This window comes from Gouania willdenowi, chromosome 22, assembly GCF_900634775.1.
Source record: "Gouania willdenowi chromosome 22, fGouWil2.1, whole genome shotgun sequence".
Classification (NCBI taxonomy): domain Eukaryota; kingdom Metazoa; phylum Chordata; class Actinopteri; order Blenniiformes; family Gobiesocidae; genus Gouania; species Gouania willdenowi.
This window is the reverse complement of record NC_041065.1, coordinates 32,881,311-32,899,383: the sequence shown is the minus strand read 5'-3', so window position 1 is coordinate 32,899,383 and position 18,073 is coordinate 32,881,311. Positions and strand designations below refer to the sequence as shown.

Sequence of the window (18,073 nt, the reverse complement as noted above, 5' to 3'; positions counted from 1 at the left end):
AACTGTGATTTTCTATGTCAGCAATACAATAACGAACAATCTGTGCATTAATACAGGAAAGGCCATTTTTTGTCATTTTGTATGCTTTCCTGCCATCAGTGTTGTTTTGTTTTTTTTGAGTAATTGATTTTTGTTGTCATTTTGTATATTTTTCTGTAATTTTGTGTAACTTGTGTTTTTGGACATTTTCTTGTTTTTTGATGTCATTTTGTGCATGTTTTTTTTGTAATTTTACTGTATTTTAATGTTGTTTTGTAGTAATTTATTTTGTATATTCTGTAATTTTGTGAGGTGTTTTTGTATTTAGTTTCATCCATATATCCATTTTCTGACCTGCTTTGTTGTATTTAGTTTTTTTTGGTAATTTACAGTTATTATTTGTATATTTTTCTGTAATTTTGTTTCTTTTAAGTAATTTTGATGGGATTTTTTGCATTTTTTTTTATTATTTTGAATATTTTTCTTTAACTTTGTGTATTTTTTGTTGTTTTACTATTTTTTAATAATTTATCTTTAGTTGTCTTTGTATATGTTTCTGTAATATTTTGTGTTTTTTGAGTAATTTTGTGTAAATTCTGATATTTTTTGCAAACAAAGTTGCAAAGCAAAAAAAGAAAGAAAGAACATGCAGGATAACAATAACTTATGCTGCCTAGTGTCTAATTAGACGTTCACCTCGGTGTGGTGGTTTTGGTTGATAAGGTGGAGGGGAGGGAGGGATGGAGGGTTGTGTGAAACAGTGCTGTGGTGTGTGTGATTGTGAGTCCCGGGGGGGACTCATCTCAGCTAACAGGCACTGCTAATGAGCCCCAGTGGATGAGAGGATAAAGACAAATGGCTGACAGAGCAACACCCTCATATCCTTCATTTACCACAATAAAAGCTCCTGGCAACGCCTCCACATGGTTTATGTAGAGTCACCATAAAACCTCCACATCCTCTATATCAGCTAAGAAAAGTCAAAGTCCATCACCTGCAACATTAAATGTGTCATTAATGATGTCACCCAATCAAAAGCCATCATTCACCAGGGTTGTGCCATATACTGTATATATACTCAGTGATGTCCAGAAGCGTAGGCGGCGAGCGGAATCGTCTGCTACGCTCTTTCTGGCTACATTCCAACCTTTTAACATGTTCATAAATGATTCCGTATCTCTTTAGCACCGAAAGAATCGTTAAAATCCAGGAAAGATTGAAGTTTTCCACACTTTGAGAAACTTTTGCAATGCTCTTTCAGTGGCCATTCTCTAAATCTCACGTGAAGTCACGTGAGAGTTCATCTCACGCTCCACCAAGCAGTGCGACCGCGCTGACTTCTCGTAGTTGGTGTCACACAAAACACTGCTCTGCATTGTATCGACCTGCATTAAATGCAACATCAACCTGTATTTCACCTCCTGGTGAAACAGAGGAGAAACGAACACAACCTTAGAGAAACTGGCAGACGAGCTACGACAGTAGCGACACCTTTAAAACACGTCCCAGGAGAACAAGCCCAACAGAGAAGCGCTAAGAATCATGGGACATGTAGGATTTTAATGGAAACTACTATGCAGTGGTGCGCCCAAGTACGTAAGCTCTGAGGAGAGAGTCCGTTGTGCATGGGTTCCGCCCGAGTATGTTTGAGCCTTTACACAGTAAGAATATTTTTATTTATTTATTTTTTACTGGTTTTAATTCTTCTCTATGGAACTGAATACGTTTTTTGTGTAAAGCAAATTCAGCCATTTTATTCTAAACACATTAAATAGGTCAAATGTTTTCCTTAAAATATGTACAAAGCCATTCAACCGTTTATAATGTAATTGTGGAGCTAGGATTCATAAACTGTGTTTCAAATTTCTGTGCTCAGGATTTAATGGCGGTTCAGAAATCATAGCCGCTTTACATAACGGAGCCCTCATTAGCATAATGCTCCAGCAGGCGCAATTTCAACTTGTAAATACATCATGCAAACAAAACATAGGAGAGAAAATACATCATACCACCATATAGCATCATTTTTGCAAAATGTGGTAGCGCGCCAACCACGCGCTACGGCGGAGTTGCCGCAGTGATGTCTCGCCACAAGTTTTAGCCTTCAACTTTTTTTTGGGGACATCACTGATTACAGTATATTCTGCATCCTTATGTTATAAAGTAACAAAAGAGGAAACAGCTGATGATTAAAGATACGAGGACTCGGCTGATAGACATCAAGGCTAAAGCAACAAAGGCCTTTTTTTCCTGTGATTTAAAATAAAATCATCAATGAAAGGAGTGAACAGACACATCAGCTTCAACATACTGTTAATTATTTCACTTAGAAAGACTTAAAGCTCAATGCTGCACCAACACAACACACATAAGATCTTTATCTGCCCTGAAGCCTATCGCAGGTTCTCATTGGAAAGGATTAAAGAAACAGGTTTTTATTATCTTTTTGTAAATTTTCCGGCCATCTTTGTATATTTTAGTGGTTATTTTGTGTTTATGTTTCCTTTTTGGGTGTTCTTGTAAATTATTCTTTCATTTAGTGTTATTGTTGCTTTTTGTGTTTTTGGAGAATTCTTATAATTTTGTGGACATTTCGTATATTTTTCAATACTTTTTTGTGTTTTTTTGAGTCATGTTGTCACGTGTATAATTTCTTGTATTTTGTTGACATTTTGTAGATTTTTTTCTGTCATTGTGTGTATTTCTGTTGTTGTTTTGTGGGTCATGAGTTATTTTGTGTCTTTTTGGAGTAATTCTTGTAAATTTGTGAACATTTTTTTATTTTCTTGTACTTTTTTGTATTTTGTGGACTCATGTTGTGCATTTTTTGTTGTCGTTTTGTGGCATGAGTAATGTTTGTGTTTTGGGAGTAATTTCTTGTAATTTTATTGACATTTTGTATATTTTTCTGTCATTTGTGATTTATTTGATCACCTTTTGTATAAAATGAGTGTTGTATAAAGTGAGTGTGCAGATGTAAGGCTTAAATTTCTGTTGAAGAGGATAACATGATTAAATAATATCAAATCACAACCCTGATGAACAGAACAGCAGGAAACAGAAAGTGAGCTGATAATGAGCTGGAGATGATGTGGAAAAATCAAACCTTGCATTTGCCAGACTTTCAACGGTGCCATTTCATTGGTGCTTTCCACTAAATGCTTCCTCAGCTCTTTCAGTTGCTCTTTCAGTTCAGGGTATTTGGTCCTGGAGAGAGAAAGAAGACACACATTCATCAATAACTGGCTGATAAAGAGTTGTACGAGTGTGTAAGTCCAAAGTGTCAAACTGTCACTCACTTCAGTTTTCCAAACAGAAATCCCTGGACCTCGTCCACTGGATCATTTCCTCCGATCACCGTAGAGTTCACCTCTGCCCCTGAAAACCACAATCCATCATTCACTGGATGTTCCCATCAGGAACGTGTGTGTGTGTGTGTTGAAGTGTGTGTACCTTGGACCTGTGTATCATCCTTTGCTTTGTACTCTTGGTTTTTAATGGCCAACTCGACTCCATATCCAGACAGATGGACTTTCTTTGGACTGGGGTTCTGATTATTACAGAGGAAACAACGTAAGAGGATGATGAAGAGGTTTAATGAATGAATGAAGATGTGAGTAAATATTAGATTTAATAATCACGTACAGCCTGATAGTGACGCAGCACATAAGTCACAGAGCCTTCGCTTGCTTTGAAAGAAACCACTTGGTGAAGGTCATAGAAATCAAGAGTGCCGAGCTCAGCGTAAACGATGACGACGGGAGAATCTGGACGTGAACCAGCGTAGATATGATCACCTTTGAACAGGAACGGCTTTGGTCTGAAGGAGAGAACCAGGCGTTAGTAGTCTGTAGTGCTTTTGTCGGTTATGAGTCACTGTGTTTTTTCGGAGTAATTCTTGTAATTTTATAGATTTTTCTGTACATTTTTGTGTTTTCTGGAGTCATTTTTTTTGTATTTTTATTGTTGTTTTGTGTTTTCTGGAATAATCTTTTGTATTTTTGTTGTCATTTTGTAGATTTTTCTGTCATTCTGTGCATTTCTGTTGTTATTATGTCTGCTAAAACTAGCTTGTGTAATCCCCATAGCTGTGACTCTGGAGCTTGTGAGCAGGTGCACAGCATGTCAAGTATTTTGTTCCTTTTTAACCGGGAAATAAGGTGGGTCTGCTTTTTCCCTTTCTTCTTTGTTTTCATACACTGTATCCATGGAAACACCAGAACAACTCTTTGATGTGAATGTTTAAAAGGTCAATGAAGAATATTAGGTATTAGAATAGGAACCATTGAGTGTGTGATGGCTGTGACCAACTTTTCATGTTGTTTACCACCACACCGTTACTAAATATGGTTCGTTGTTAGTTACGAACATCTGATACTAACATTCCTTGAGTTCCATGATTTTAAATATCCCAAATGTGTTCATATTGAACATTTTGCCCTTAATCATTCAGTATTTGTTGGTGTTTACCTTTCAGCTGCATGTTTTACGAGTGTTTCAAAGTTTTCTACGTCACAGCTTTTCTCTCCGTGGACGCTGAGAAAGGCGGTGCAGCCAGACGGTGGAGGCTCAGTCAAAGCTATCTGAAGATGGAAAACATGAGTATATATCATGTTTGTTCTTTTAGTAGCATTTACAGGACTTTATGAACTTCTTACCTGCTGGAAGGAATGTACAGTTGATGAGTAGGCTCTCATTGAGAGGGCAAACTTCAGCATGTTCACTTCTGTAGGGCTGAGCAACGAGCTAGCTTTGGTCACAATCAGCTTGTAGTAGTCCTGATCACTCCCTGTGTAAAGTTAACACACAAATCAGCACCAAGAAGTCTTCATCTGTTTCATTTAAATCCTAACGACCCCAGACGGTCACTAATGACGCACAAAGAGAAACGAAGGAAAAGCTGTTTAACTCTACCGATGTGCTCTCCTTCCATGTTTTGAGTTGTTTCCACAAAGTCCCAGAACATCTCCTGACTCTCCTCTGCCAGAAACTCACTGAGGAAGAAGAAGATGAAGAGTACGGTTTGATTAGCTTTAAAACAAAAAAAAACAAAACACAACAAATGTCAAAAATAAGGCCCTTTTAGGAAATGTAATAGCAGGAAATAATCTAAAAAGGGATAGATTAGGAACCAGAAATGAAACGTGACACTAGGGCTGGGCAAAAAAAAAAAATCGATTTCATCAATTTATCAAATTTGTAGATAAAAATTATTTTTATTTTGCAAAATTAAATGTTTACTCTACGTGACACATAAATGGGTAAAACCTGAAACAGAAAATCAGAGGCCCTATGACTTTTACATAATTTACATATCAGTTATACGTGGAAGTTCAAACCAGGACCATCATTGTTGAAATCACTTGTTTTTCTGTCTAAATTCTGCAGCCCATTACAGATCAAACTGCTCCTGAACTAACGTGAGTTTGATTCCTCTGCTTTACGGCATCGCAGGCTGTTAAACGTTCACTAACTCACACTAAATCTCAGTATAAACTTAGAGGAGAACAGCGTGTTAATGCAGACTTAAGCCTATATTCATACCTGGCCTCCAGCAGCAGAGGCGTATCAGCCCATTTGGTTTTGAGCGTCGTGGTAATGGCCTTTGAATCAGAGTCAGCAGACGAATCAGAGAGCAGCGACAGCAGCAGGGTCCACAGCACCAACATCTTTAGCTAAAAAAAATCAGACAAAGGATCAGAACACGCCCACACAGCTCTATTTATTTATAGACACAGGTAGCAACACACAGGCTTCAGAGCAAAGACACAGCATCTCTACATCATACACTCACTAGATTTCAGGGATGCTCGATTATAGAAAAAATAATCAAGATTATTTTAGTCATAATTGAAACCACGAATTAGTCAAACAATTATTTGTCAACCCAAAAGTTATTTATTTTTGTACAAAAATAAATAAATAAATAAATAAAATATAAATAAAATCCTTCAAACACTAAAATCAAGTATGTTTCACCTTTGCCACAAAACAAACACTTGTTGCACGTGATGTGTCTTTGCTCATCAGGTCTTTATCGTCAAACCCAAAGTGTTTCATAGAAGAGAATTTGACTTGCCTCTTGTTTACCAGTGTTTTTGCTACGTTTCTCCTGCCATGTTTCAGACCTCTAGCAACAACTTTCCTCGTGTTAGCCTACAGGCTAGCTTTGGCTTTGAGAGGGGCGGAGGGGAGGAGCTTGCATGTGCGTGGATTAAACAACTCAAAGTTAGTATTGATAACATGTGTGTGCCGAGCTTTATTATTTGTAGATGTCTGCAATAGTGGGTTTGTTTTATTTAGCGAATAAAATAAAATTATTTTATTTTATTTTTTTTAATCGTTTTTCATCGATTATGTTATTTTTGTAATCGTTGGGTGTAATAATCAAAATCATAATAGAAATTTGATTAATTGAGCAGCCCTAATATATTTATTATTAGGGGAAAAAAACAAGAGTTTCCTGGTTTAATATTTGTTGAATTCTTCATAAACACAAAAGAAAACTAAGAATTCATCTTAAAATAAGGACAATCATCAATGAACGTTGCCATCATGTGTCTTTGTGCCATATATAAATTAGGTGATACACATGCAGCTTTAAGTATGATGAGACACTATTAAGTTACCACAACGTGCTCCTTCTTCTCTGCCAGATAACACACTATTCTTGGCAAACACAGTCGACTCTGACGGTGTTAATTTGTTAAACAACACCAGCAGCTTTTTAGGAGTGAGGTGTTAAATCCATGTGTACAATTTAAATAATTTTAATACTCCATTTCTCTTCAACAATGAGAAAAATCACTGTTATTTTGTTATAATGTGTTACAACAAGTACCGAGCAGGCCAGGATTAGTGCACAGACTAGCAGCACCAGCTCAGATATAGATTACCTAATAGTGATCGACCGATTTATCTTTATCTTTATCTTCTGTGCCAGTTACAGTTTGTCCATAACAAACACCATGTTCAAGCACAAGGGTGTCCATAAATGCACGTGGCACCAGGACACTCTAGGCCGGAGGTCGATGATCGACTTTGTAGTTGTATCATCTGATCTCCGGCCGCGTGACTCGGACACTCGGGTGAAGAGTGGGGCTGAGCTGTCAACCGATCACCACCTGGTGGTGAGCTGGATCCGCTGGCAGGGGAGGAAGCCGGTCAGACCTGGCAGGCCCAAACGTGTGGTGAGGGTCTGTTGGGAACGTCTGGTGGATCCCTCTGCGAGTGAGGTCTTCAACTCCGGATGAGCTTCTCCCAGATCCCAAGGGAGGTGGGAGACATGGAGTCCGAGTGGACCATGTTCTCCTCCTCCATCGTCGATGCGGCCGTTCGCAGCTGTGGCCGTAAAGTCTCTGGTGCCTGTCGCGGCGGCAATCCCCGAACCCGGTGGTAGCGCCCGGAAGTAAGGGATGCCGTCAAGCTGAAGAAGGAGACCTACCTGGCCTTTTTGGTTGGTAGGACTCCGGAGGCAGCCAAGAGGTACCGGCAGGCAAAGCGTGCTGGCAGCCCGCGTGGTCGCAGAGGCAAAAAACACGGGTCTGGAGGAGTTCGGAGAAGCCATGGAGGAGGACTATTGGTCGGCCTCGAAGAGATTTTGGCAAACCGTTCGGCGCCTCAGGAGGGGGAAGCAGTGCTTCACCAATACTGTTTACAGTGCAGGGGGGGAGCTGCTGACCTCAACTGGGGATGTTTGTCGGGCAGTAGAAGAGAGTACTTCGAGGGTCTCCTTAATCCCACTGCCACGTTTTCCGATGAGGAAGCAGAGGCTGGGGAATCAGAGGCAGACTCGCCCATCACCCGGGCTGAAGTCACCGAGGTGGTTGGAAAGCTCCTCGGGGGCAGGGCTCCGGGGGTGGATGAGATTCGTCCTGAGTACCTCAAGTCTCTGGATGTTGTAGGACTGTCTTGGTTGACACATTGGGTACAGTGGCTCTGGATTGGCAGACCAGGGTGGTGGTGGTCCCTCTCTTTAAGAAGGGGGATCGGAGGGTGTGCGCCTCCAACTACAGAGGGATCACACTCCTCAGCCTCCCTGGCAAGGTCTACTTTAGGGTGCTGGAGAGGAGGATCCGGCCGATAGTCGAACCTCGGATTCAAGAGGAACAATGCGGTTTTCGTCCCGGTCGCGCCACACTGGACCAGCACTATACCCTTCATCGGGTGCTCGAGGGTTCGTGGGAGTTCGCCCAACCAGTCCACATGCGCTTTATGGATCTGGAGAAGGCGTTCGACCGTGTCCCTCGTGGTGCCCTGTGGGGGGTGATCCGGGAGTATGGGGTCCGGGGCCTTTTGCTAAGGGCTGTCCGTTCCCTGTATGACCACAGCAGGAGCCTGGTTCACAATGCCGGCAGTAAGTCAGACCTGTTTCCAGTGCATGTTGGTCTCCGCCAGGGCTGTCCTTTGTCACTGGTTCTGTTCATTACTTTTATGGACAGAATTTCTAGGTGCAGCCAGGGACCGGAGGGGGTCCGATATGGGAAGCTCAGGATTTCATCTCTGCTGTTTGCAGATGATGTTCTGTTGGCTTCCTGAAATCGGGGCCTTCAGCGTGCACTGGGGCGGTTTGCAGACGAGTGTGAAGCAGCCGGGATGAGGATCAGCACCTCCAAATCTGGGGCCATGGTTCTCCACCAAAAGGTGGCTTCCCCTCTCTGGGTCGGTGTAGAGTCCTTGCCTCAAGTGGAGGAGTTCAAGTATCTCGGGGTCTTGTTCACGAGTGAGGGTCGGATGGAGCGTGAGATCGATAGACAGATCGGTGCGGCGTCAGCAGTGATGCGGTCGCTTTATCGGACTGTTGTGGTGAAGAGGGAGCTGAGTCGGGGGGAAAGCTCTCAATTTACCGATCGATCTACGTTCCTACCCTCACCTATGGTCATGAGATTTGGGTAATGACCGAAAGGACAAGATTGCGGATACAGGCGGCCGAAATGAGTTTCCTTCGCAGGGTGGCTGGGCGCACCCTTCGAGATAGGGTGAGAAGCTCAGTCACTCGGGAGGAGCTCGGAGTAGAGTCGCTGCTCCTTCAGGTCAAAAGGAGCCAGCTGAGGTGGCTCGGGCATCTGTTTTGGATGCCTCCTGGTCGCCTCCCTCGGGAGGTGTTTCAGACATGTCCTATTGGGAAGAGGCCTCGTGGAAAACCAGGACACGCTGGAGGGACTATGTCTCTGAGCTGGCCTGGTGTCGCCTCGGGGTTCCCCCAGAACGGCTGGAGGAGGTGTGCGTGGATTGGGAGGTCTGGGCATCTCTGCTGAGACTGGTGCCTCCACGACCCGGCCCCGGATAAAAGCGAAAGAAAATGGATGCATTTTAAAAAGCTGTTGCTGTCGTAATTGTAATTAAATTGTGATTGAGTTTAAATAATTGATTTTGTGATTGTCATAACAATTCTATAAAAATTGTCAATTATAATTTAATGTAAATCTGGGGACAGTGGGGAATAGTTGTTATAGTTCAATTTACAATTCTACACATAGGTAGCTAACAATTATTAAAATATGTTTCATATCAAGCTTTCCCACATTTTACCTTTTAAAAACAAATTAAATATAGATGTATACTGATGATAAAGTTATTTATTTCAGGCTCAGTAATTGTGATTAATAGTAATTGAACTTTAGTAATTGACAACATAATTGTAATTGAAAAAAATGCTGGTCACTATAATCAGAATTGAACATGGTTAATTGAAAACACAATTGTAGCTGAAAAACGTAATTGAGCCCAACCCTGAAGAAAACATCTCACTGCAACAGATACACATCACAGACGGAGGGGTTGGAGAATGACCGACAGTGGAGCACGGAGACGTTACAGAGATGCGATGCATCCAGTGGAAATCCTGTGTCGCACTGAGCAGAAGTCATGATGGGGAGGATGTTAAAAAAAATCATTGACTGATGAATTTGACTCTGATCTCAAGTTCGATTTCAACACTGACAGAGTTAATTGCAAAATAAGTCAACATAGAATCTATTCACAGATAAACACTGTCTGAGAGTGACATGTTTAGGTTTGACATAAATCCATCAATATTTCCCAAAACCCTCTTCAAAGTATTCAAGTATCTCTTGGGGTACACACACCTCTGGTTGGCAAAAACTACACTAACCTTAAATTTGACACATGTGCCTAATCAATAATAGAGGTGCTGAAAAACATAAATGTTATTATTGACAATTAAGGCTGGGCAATATGGACCAAAACTCAAAGCTCAATAATTTTTCCTCAAAATGACAATGCACAATATAAATCACACTGTCGCTCTGGTTCAGTACTTCAGCATTTGTAAAATAATATCATAATAAAAATAATCATGGACCTGGTTAGAGAATGGTGAACCTTGTAAATTTACCTTTTCAAAGTGAGAACTCATACTGTGCTTTTCACACTCAAAAATCTAGCTTTACTATCAATAATAACAATACATTTTATTTATAAGCACATTTTAAAAACACTTTACAGTTGTTAAAAAAAGTAAATAAAATAAAAAACTATCAACAATAAAAGTAAATAAAGAAAATACAAGAGTAGGAAGCAGAGGAGCTCTAACTATAATACTGCTTCTCACATCGGATATGAGTATCATCAACTGTAATGCAGATTTCACTTGTTTGTTGCTCAATTGTCTGACTGTGGCACAAAAAGAGGCGTACAAACAGGGGAGTTTTGAGAGGATCGTTCATGTATAACAAGCAGAGGACTCGATTGACCATTTCTCACATTGTCATGTAGGGTTACCGGCCAGATGTGAAATGGTCCGAATTTCCATATTTATAGAAATAGCTTATAGCTTGCTTTCAAATGAGAATTCATTTCAGCTGGTCAGCAAACCTGGGAAACCCACGGATCATTGCAACTATGTCCCGAAACCGCTTCCAAGACATCATCATGCGACACCTACGCTTTGATGACATGTTCACGCGCAGTGAGCGAGCGGAGACCGATAAGTTTGCTGCAATTTCCGATGTGTGGGGATCGTTTGTCACCAACTGCATCACATCCTACAACCCTGGTCGACACATCACTATTGATGAACAGCTTTTCCCGTCAAAGACTCGCTGCTGTTTCCTGCACTACATTGCAACAAAACCTTGATAAGTTTAGGATCAAATTTTGGGTGGTTTGCGATTTGAAATCCAAGTACATCTGCAAAATCCTCCCATATCTTGGAAAGGACCCCAGTCATCCTCGTAAGGAGAGACTGTCAGAGAGTGTAGTGATGAGGCTGATGGAACCATTCATGAACAAGGGCCGAACTGTCACCACCGACAATTTCTTCACATCGCTCTCACTTGCACAACAACTGCTTAGTATGAAAACCACCATACTTGGCACATTTAACTAGATTTTCAGGGAAATTCCTCTGTCAACTAGACAAACGGACCGCATTGAATTCACCACTCAGGTATGTTGCAAGTCTTTTTTTCATCAACACCTGTGTCATTGTGTGTGCTGTGAAAATAACAATTTATCTTATTTATTAGGTGTTTTCAACCACTGGTGCCACGCTGACAGTGTATACGGCCAAACAGAAAAAGACCGTCTACGTTCTCAGCAGCATGCACAGCGTGGCTGAGACTGAGGATACCACCAAAAGGAAGCCAAACACCATCACCCAATACAACACCACAAAGTGTGGTGTAGATGTGATGGACCAGGAGTACAGTGTGCGCACAGGAACATGGCGATGGCCGGTCGCAGTGTTCTACAACATGATTGACATTGCAGCACTGAATGCATATGTGCTTTATCAAACATGCACCGGGAGGCAGGAGAGACGGATAGACTTCCTGTTGGAGCTTACAACAGAGTTGGCTAACTCTCATGTGGGTGTGAAGAAGGCATGCAAGGAGCAACTTCTTCTTCAACAACCTACCACACCCGATCCTGGAAAAAGACCATAAACCATAAATAATATTGGTTCACACAGATCTACAGCCTGAAGGTAAACAATAGTTCTATTCTATTCTATTCTACAAAGGGGAGTGGCTTAGTGGATGTTGAGCAAGTCCCCAAACATCTATCTAATAGATTGTTATCTGTAAGATAAATATTACATTTACAGGTAACGCCATAATAACATAACTATATGACAGTAGGCGTGTCCCGTCTCTCGATCATAAACAAATCTCCATCCAATAGAAACGTTCAGCGTGTCTCCGTCGTCCAATCAGAGCTCAGATCGAACATCCGTGAGTTTTCACTGAGGAGCCTGTTAACTGTCACACCTTATATTATTAATACCCAAATAAACGTCATTATGTGTCAGATATCAGCTGTTTATCTCAATAACACGCTCATTATTCAAATAAAAGCAGACCTGCAGGTTATCAGATAGAAAACACATCGATATAAAGTCGCGCTACTAGCTAAGCAGTGTGATGCTAGCAACACCTGAACACATGATAAACTGCAACATTTCAACCTATTTCCATAACCACAGGCAGATAAAACCATATCCTATTTGTAAATGTGTCTTTAATACCAAACACATGCGTTTAACTGTGAAGAAACAGAGAGAAAAAAGACATTTAATACGTACCAGAGCCGGTTCCGCTGTTTCTACATCCACTGATTCACCGGCAGTAGAGGGGTCCTACAGTCAGCCTCAGAGGGCGACCGCAGCGCGCCTGTTCAGAACTCCTAAACCATTGATTAAAAACAGCCAAACATTAACTGATGTTGTTTTGTGTAATTTTCTTTTATTTTGTGTGTATTTTGAGTAATTTTGCCTATTTTTACTGCTGTTCTGTGTTTTTTTATGTTAATTTGAATGGATTTGAAGTAATTTTGTGTATTTTTTGTTAATTTAGTTTTGTGTATTTCTGCTGATGTTTGTGTGTTTTTCTTTTTTGTGTGAATAAATGTGAACGTTTGATTCCATAAGGCCTGTATCTCTTTCTATGATAAACAGATTAATAATACCTGTATCATATCTTCTTCACACACATGATCACATGATGAAAGCCAGAGGAAACCAGGCTTCATTTGTTGTTATCTGACTTTGTGTTTTTAAGGTCATGAATCATCATTTAAACACGTTTAGCCTGAGTCGAAGTGACTTGTTTTATATAAACTGTCCCTAAAGGCCAGATTAGGATTAGGTTCAACTTTAACTGTTGTGTTAATGTGACAAAAATAAAATGAAAAGTAGAGAAACAACGTCCCGGGGAGGTGAGATCGTCCTTTTTCATTTTCCTCTCTCTACGTGATCTGAGGAGGTGAAATTTGATTGGACGGTTGATCTTCTGTAGAGGCTTTAATGAATTATCCCGTTGGATGTCACCTTCACACACACACACACACACACATCTGTCAGCACGCTGACATCTGCAGATGAAAAATGGCCGCTGGTCGTCATATACTCTGGGGTCACATTCCACACGGAGAGCCTCCGCTCTCTGCTCTGCTGACTATCACACGTTGAGGCGTTTAGAGGTCGAACATCTCAACGGGAACCAACGACGACCTCAATTAAACCTTCATTATTATCAACACGTTTGGTGGTTTCACGTGAGCTGCTGCTAATTAAAAGTTTATAATGGGGTCAGAAACGAGGCTAATTCACCCACAAACTGCTCCATGCTCACCATTTAAACACTGCTAATGCTAATGTTAGCAACGCTTTCAACACAACACTGAACAATGGGAGGGTCAGGAAACTTTAAACACAGGGGGCGGGGCCACAAACCTGTGATTGTATCTGATCTGAGGGTCACATGATCAACATTCATGTTAGCATTAGAATAATGACCAATCAGAGCTTTAACAAAGAGTTTGTGTATCTGTTTGATGTTATTTAGAACAATTTTCTAATATTTTTGTGTGTTTGTTTGTAAGTTTGTATTTCAGTTATTTTGTACAACATTTTGTCATTTTTCCTTTGTTTTTTGTCATTGTTTTGTAATTCTATAGATTTTTGCAGTTGTTTGGTTTATTTTTAATGGACCGGATGTTGTCATGTCAGCATTAGAATAATGTCCAATCAGAGCACTAACACAGGAAAATAAAAAAAGTTTCCATTTTCAGTGTTTACTTAAAAAAAAAAAAAAAAATAATGTAGATGATGTTTGGAAAATATCAGAATTTTATCTCAAAAACTGAATTTTTTTAACAGTATTTTTAATTTCTCACTCATGTTAACAATTGGAGTCAATTTTAAAATGTCATTTTTAAACAGCAATTTTTCACTGATGGAGCCAATAAATCATAGATTTTTGTGTTAATAACTGAATTTTTGACAGGAGCTTGTCAAAATTTGACTGGCCCCGCCCATTACTGCGCAGCAGCTATAATAGTCTTTATGTTGACAGTGTTACCAATCAAAGGTCCTTATTTTCAGTTAGACTTCTTCTTCTTCTTTGTTTTAAATCATATTTTATAAGAGTTTGTCTTCATGTACAGCACATATGTCAAACTCAAGGTCCGTGGGCCGAATTCAGCCCACCAGAGCATCAAGTCCGGCCCACAGGAAGATTTTGTTCAAAGTAAATTACAAAATAAATATGACTCTTTGTAAATCATCAGATAAACTGTAGATAATCTCAAAAACTCCAACAACATACTGGGTTTGCAGACACTACTACATTATTTGCAGTAGATTTTGAATCACAATTTTTTTTTTTAAAACACCAGAAAATTCTAGCAAACCACCCCACAGAATTCTGGGAAATTACATGATATTTCAGAATATTGAAAGTGACTTAAATTTTAAGTTGTCTGCATTTTCATGTGTAAGAAATACTTAATCTTAAAATATTTCTAACATGTGAAAGATCAAACTAGGGCTTTTTTTCTGGGTCGTGTGTGTCGATCAATATTCTTATTTCTAATAACTTCTTCCACGATGCTCTCAAGGTTTTCAGACCCAAAGCAGCTGCTCTATGACATCACAGCTAGCGGCTAAAAGCTAACGTATGGAATAAAGCAGAGATTCTCAGTTTTTGTTGATATAAATTCTCTTTGACATTCCTCGCCCTTCAGCCTCTGGGCTCGTCCAATCACGGCTCAGCGTGTCCATGGAGGCCACGTTGACCCTTGTTGACCCCACGCCCACCACAGACCATGACCCCATAAAGCAGAACGTCTCCATCCTCGGCCCCGTCAGAGCTGATCTACAGCCTGAATAAACCAGGGTTCAGTTATTAAAGCCTGGCCTTGGTCGGACATGTAGAGTGTGTGTGTGTGTGTGCGCATGTGTGTGTGCGTGTGTGATGAAAGCATCAGGCTGTGAACAAAACAGGGTTGGATCAATTACATTTTTCACTTAAAATTATGTATTCAATTACCCATGTTCAACTACAATTGAGTTACAATTACAGTGACCAGCATTTTCTCCGATTACAATTATTTTTTGTCCTCTGAAAGTCAATTACAATGACATCCTCAATTACTAAAGTTTTATTGCTATTAATCACAATTTCTAAGCTCGAAACAACTGAACTAATAAAAGTTAACCTCCTCTTGTGTTAGCTTTCTGTTAGCATCTCTAATGCTAACGGGTCCTAAATCAGCTGTAAATTACACTAAAAACAAATATCTATCATCTAATTTATTTCCTATTATTTATTACTTTGTTAGACTTTCTAATCAATGAATATATAGGTTTTAATATTTATAGTGTGGGCGTCTTTTTGTGTCTTTTTAGGGGCTCCGTAAAAAAGCTTGATTTGAAACATAAATAAAACCAAACAGAGTTTTGTTTGTTTCATCATTTAAAAGACAAAGTGGATCAATCTCTGTATTTATGATGTGATGGTAGAAAACATCTGGAGCTGCTGCCATGTGACCTTCCACAGGGGGCGGGGCTTAATCTATTCGATCAACACCAAATCACCTCCTGTTATTAGAATGAAGACGAGAAGCTAAACTCAGCTACGCTCTGATAAATCCCATCAGTGTGTGTGTGTGTGTGTGTGTGTGTGTTTAGGGGTGGCAAAAAACATACTATAAAAAACAGACAAACAATATGAAAACATACAAATTAAAAGAAAATGACAACAAAAATGCAACAAAAAAACAGATAAAAGATATAAAAAAACATATATGATAAAATATTTTCTTATTGTCATTTTGTGCGTTTACTTTTTTGGGAGATGAACAAAATGAGACAGAGATGTCTGTGTGTCACTGACACGATCTGAGTGTGTTACAGTGTTGAATGTGTGTAACGACAATGTTGCAGTAACAACAACACACACACACACACACTGCTCTGTAAAAATGAAATATTTTAATTGATGTTTCGACGATTCATTTTTGCCGTCATTAAGAAATAAAAGCTGGATCGACGCACACGCACATGTTAAGACATCAGATACACAAAATATAGTGTTACAGCAACACATCCTGGAATCAGTACACACACACACACACACACACACACACACACACACACACACACACACACACACACACACACACACACACACACACACACACACACACACACACACACACACACACACACACACACACACACACACACACACACACACGATGATGAGGCTGCAGCATCATTGAGAAAATAACACATGATGATTTTTCCATTTTCATTCATTCTCTTTGTCCTGTTGCATTAGTTTGAAGCAAAAATGATCGTCTCAGTCTGGATTAATCACCTCTGATCATTAAAAAATAGCTGATCAATAAGAGTGATCGACAGGATTATTAATCATTGATCTGAAGGAGGATGATGATGCTTCTTCCTCCTACATTCAGATAACCAGCGTCGTGCTTTCCAACCTTTCCTTATTGCTCTCTGTGTGTGTGTGTGTGTCTGTGTGTGTGTGTGTGTGTGTGCGTGCGTGTGTGTGTGTCTGTGTGTGTGTGTGTGTGGGGTGGGGTTGAAATTATTTATGTAGAATTTCTTTTGATTTCCAACGTCTGAAAAATGGGATCAAATGTTTGTTTTTTTTAGATTAAAAAAGATTTTCAACATAAAGGTGAAGGGTTGGGGTCAAATTACAATTGTAATCACGTAATTGAAAATATCTATTGCTGTTGTAATCATCGTTGTAAGGGTTAGCTCTTTTACAATTTTTTTTCCATCAGCCAAATAGGAGTGAATTTCTGCTTTGTATCCTCACTTACATTTTCTTCAAGAAATGCAAAATATTCTAAATGATCAAAGGTAATTTACGCCAACCTTAAAGTCAAAGGGCAATAAAAACATTCTGAAACATCGTTACTCCCTAAACTGTCGCCATGGCGACGCAGAGTGATTTCCTCCAACAATCATTGGTCAAATACAGAAAATGTTAACGTGAATCTGTGAGAGTGGATATTTGTGACGTTAGCGACGTAGCATTAATGTAAGTAAGGGGTTAAACAACACAGCAGTGTTAGCTTTCTCTGCAGGAAATTAAACCCAAAACGTTTCTGTTACTATGGCGACTCAATGAACAACAATGACTTTTTGAACAGACGTAAAAAAATAAAGTCTGTAGTCGCTCAGAACAAAAAAAAAAAAGTCACCAGAAATGTCCCAGGACGAGCTGCTACTATAACATATATTATTAAACCTCTTTCTACTGATTCAGTGCTCATGTGACCTTTGACCTGGTCAGGATACTGGGACCAGTAAAAAAAGATGGTGGGGCTACTGGCTTTCTTCCCTGTGATGCTAATGGAAGTCATTCATTCATTCAGTCAAACTATTTACAAAACACGCCCACAAACTGCGCCCTGTACATGCTATTTACACACACACACACACACACACACACACACACACACTAATCACATGTGGCAGAACATCTGTACTCCCTCGTCCCCGGCTGTGCATCCTGACGTTATTCTCAGAAAAAAATGTTGCTCAGGAAAAACAGGAAGTAGGAGAAAGTTAGGCTCACGTTGCCATGGCGATCAGTCGCTACTCAGCTAGCATCTTTAGCATTATTGTCTGAGTTAAAGAGATCCTCCACTATTTTTTGTTTGTTTTTTAACAAATATGGCCTAAAATCTTCTAAATGTCCTTATTATAGATCTATGTCTAATGAAACACATTATTATGAACCTTATTCATTTAATTTCTTTTTAATCAGGCTGAATGTTTCACTCCAATAGAAAACAATGAGATGTTTACAGG

At 39.8% G+C, this 18,073-nt stretch overlaps 1 protein-coding gene across 2 annotated transcripts in view; it reads right to left on the bottom strand.

Annotated features, from left to right (window-relative positions):
• Positions 1 to 12,622, bottom strand: part of uggt1 (UDP-glucose glycoprotein glucosyltransferase 1) — a 31,701-nt gene extending 19,079 nt beyond the window's left edge. For both annotated transcript variants that reach the window (XM_028437482.1, XM_028437483.1), the window contains exons 1-9: positions 12,527 to 12,622; positions 5,524 to 5,654; positions 4,894 to 4,973; positions 4,638 to 4,768; positions 4,450 to 4,562; positions 3,625 to 3,799; positions 3,433 to 3,529; positions 3,279 to 3,357; positions 3,086 to 3,186 (exon numbers count right to left, since the gene is read on the bottom strand). In XM_028437482.1, coding sequence (XP_028293283.1) covers positions 3,086 to 3,186; positions 3,279 to 3,357; positions 3,433 to 3,529; positions 3,625 to 3,799; positions 4,450 to 4,562; positions 4,638 to 4,768; positions 4,894 to 4,973; positions 5,524 to 5,648 — 901 coding nt within the window. In that variant the 5' untranslated portion in view covers positions 5,649 to 5,654; positions 12,527 to 12,622. The remainder of the gene's footprint in view (positions 1 to 3,085; positions 3,187 to 3,278; positions 3,358 to 3,432; positions 3,530 to 3,624; positions 3,800 to 4,449; positions 4,563 to 4,637; positions 4,769 to 4,893; positions 4,974 to 5,523; positions 5,655 to 12,526) is intronic.
• Positions 12,623 to 18,073: the final 5,451 nt, after the last annotated feature.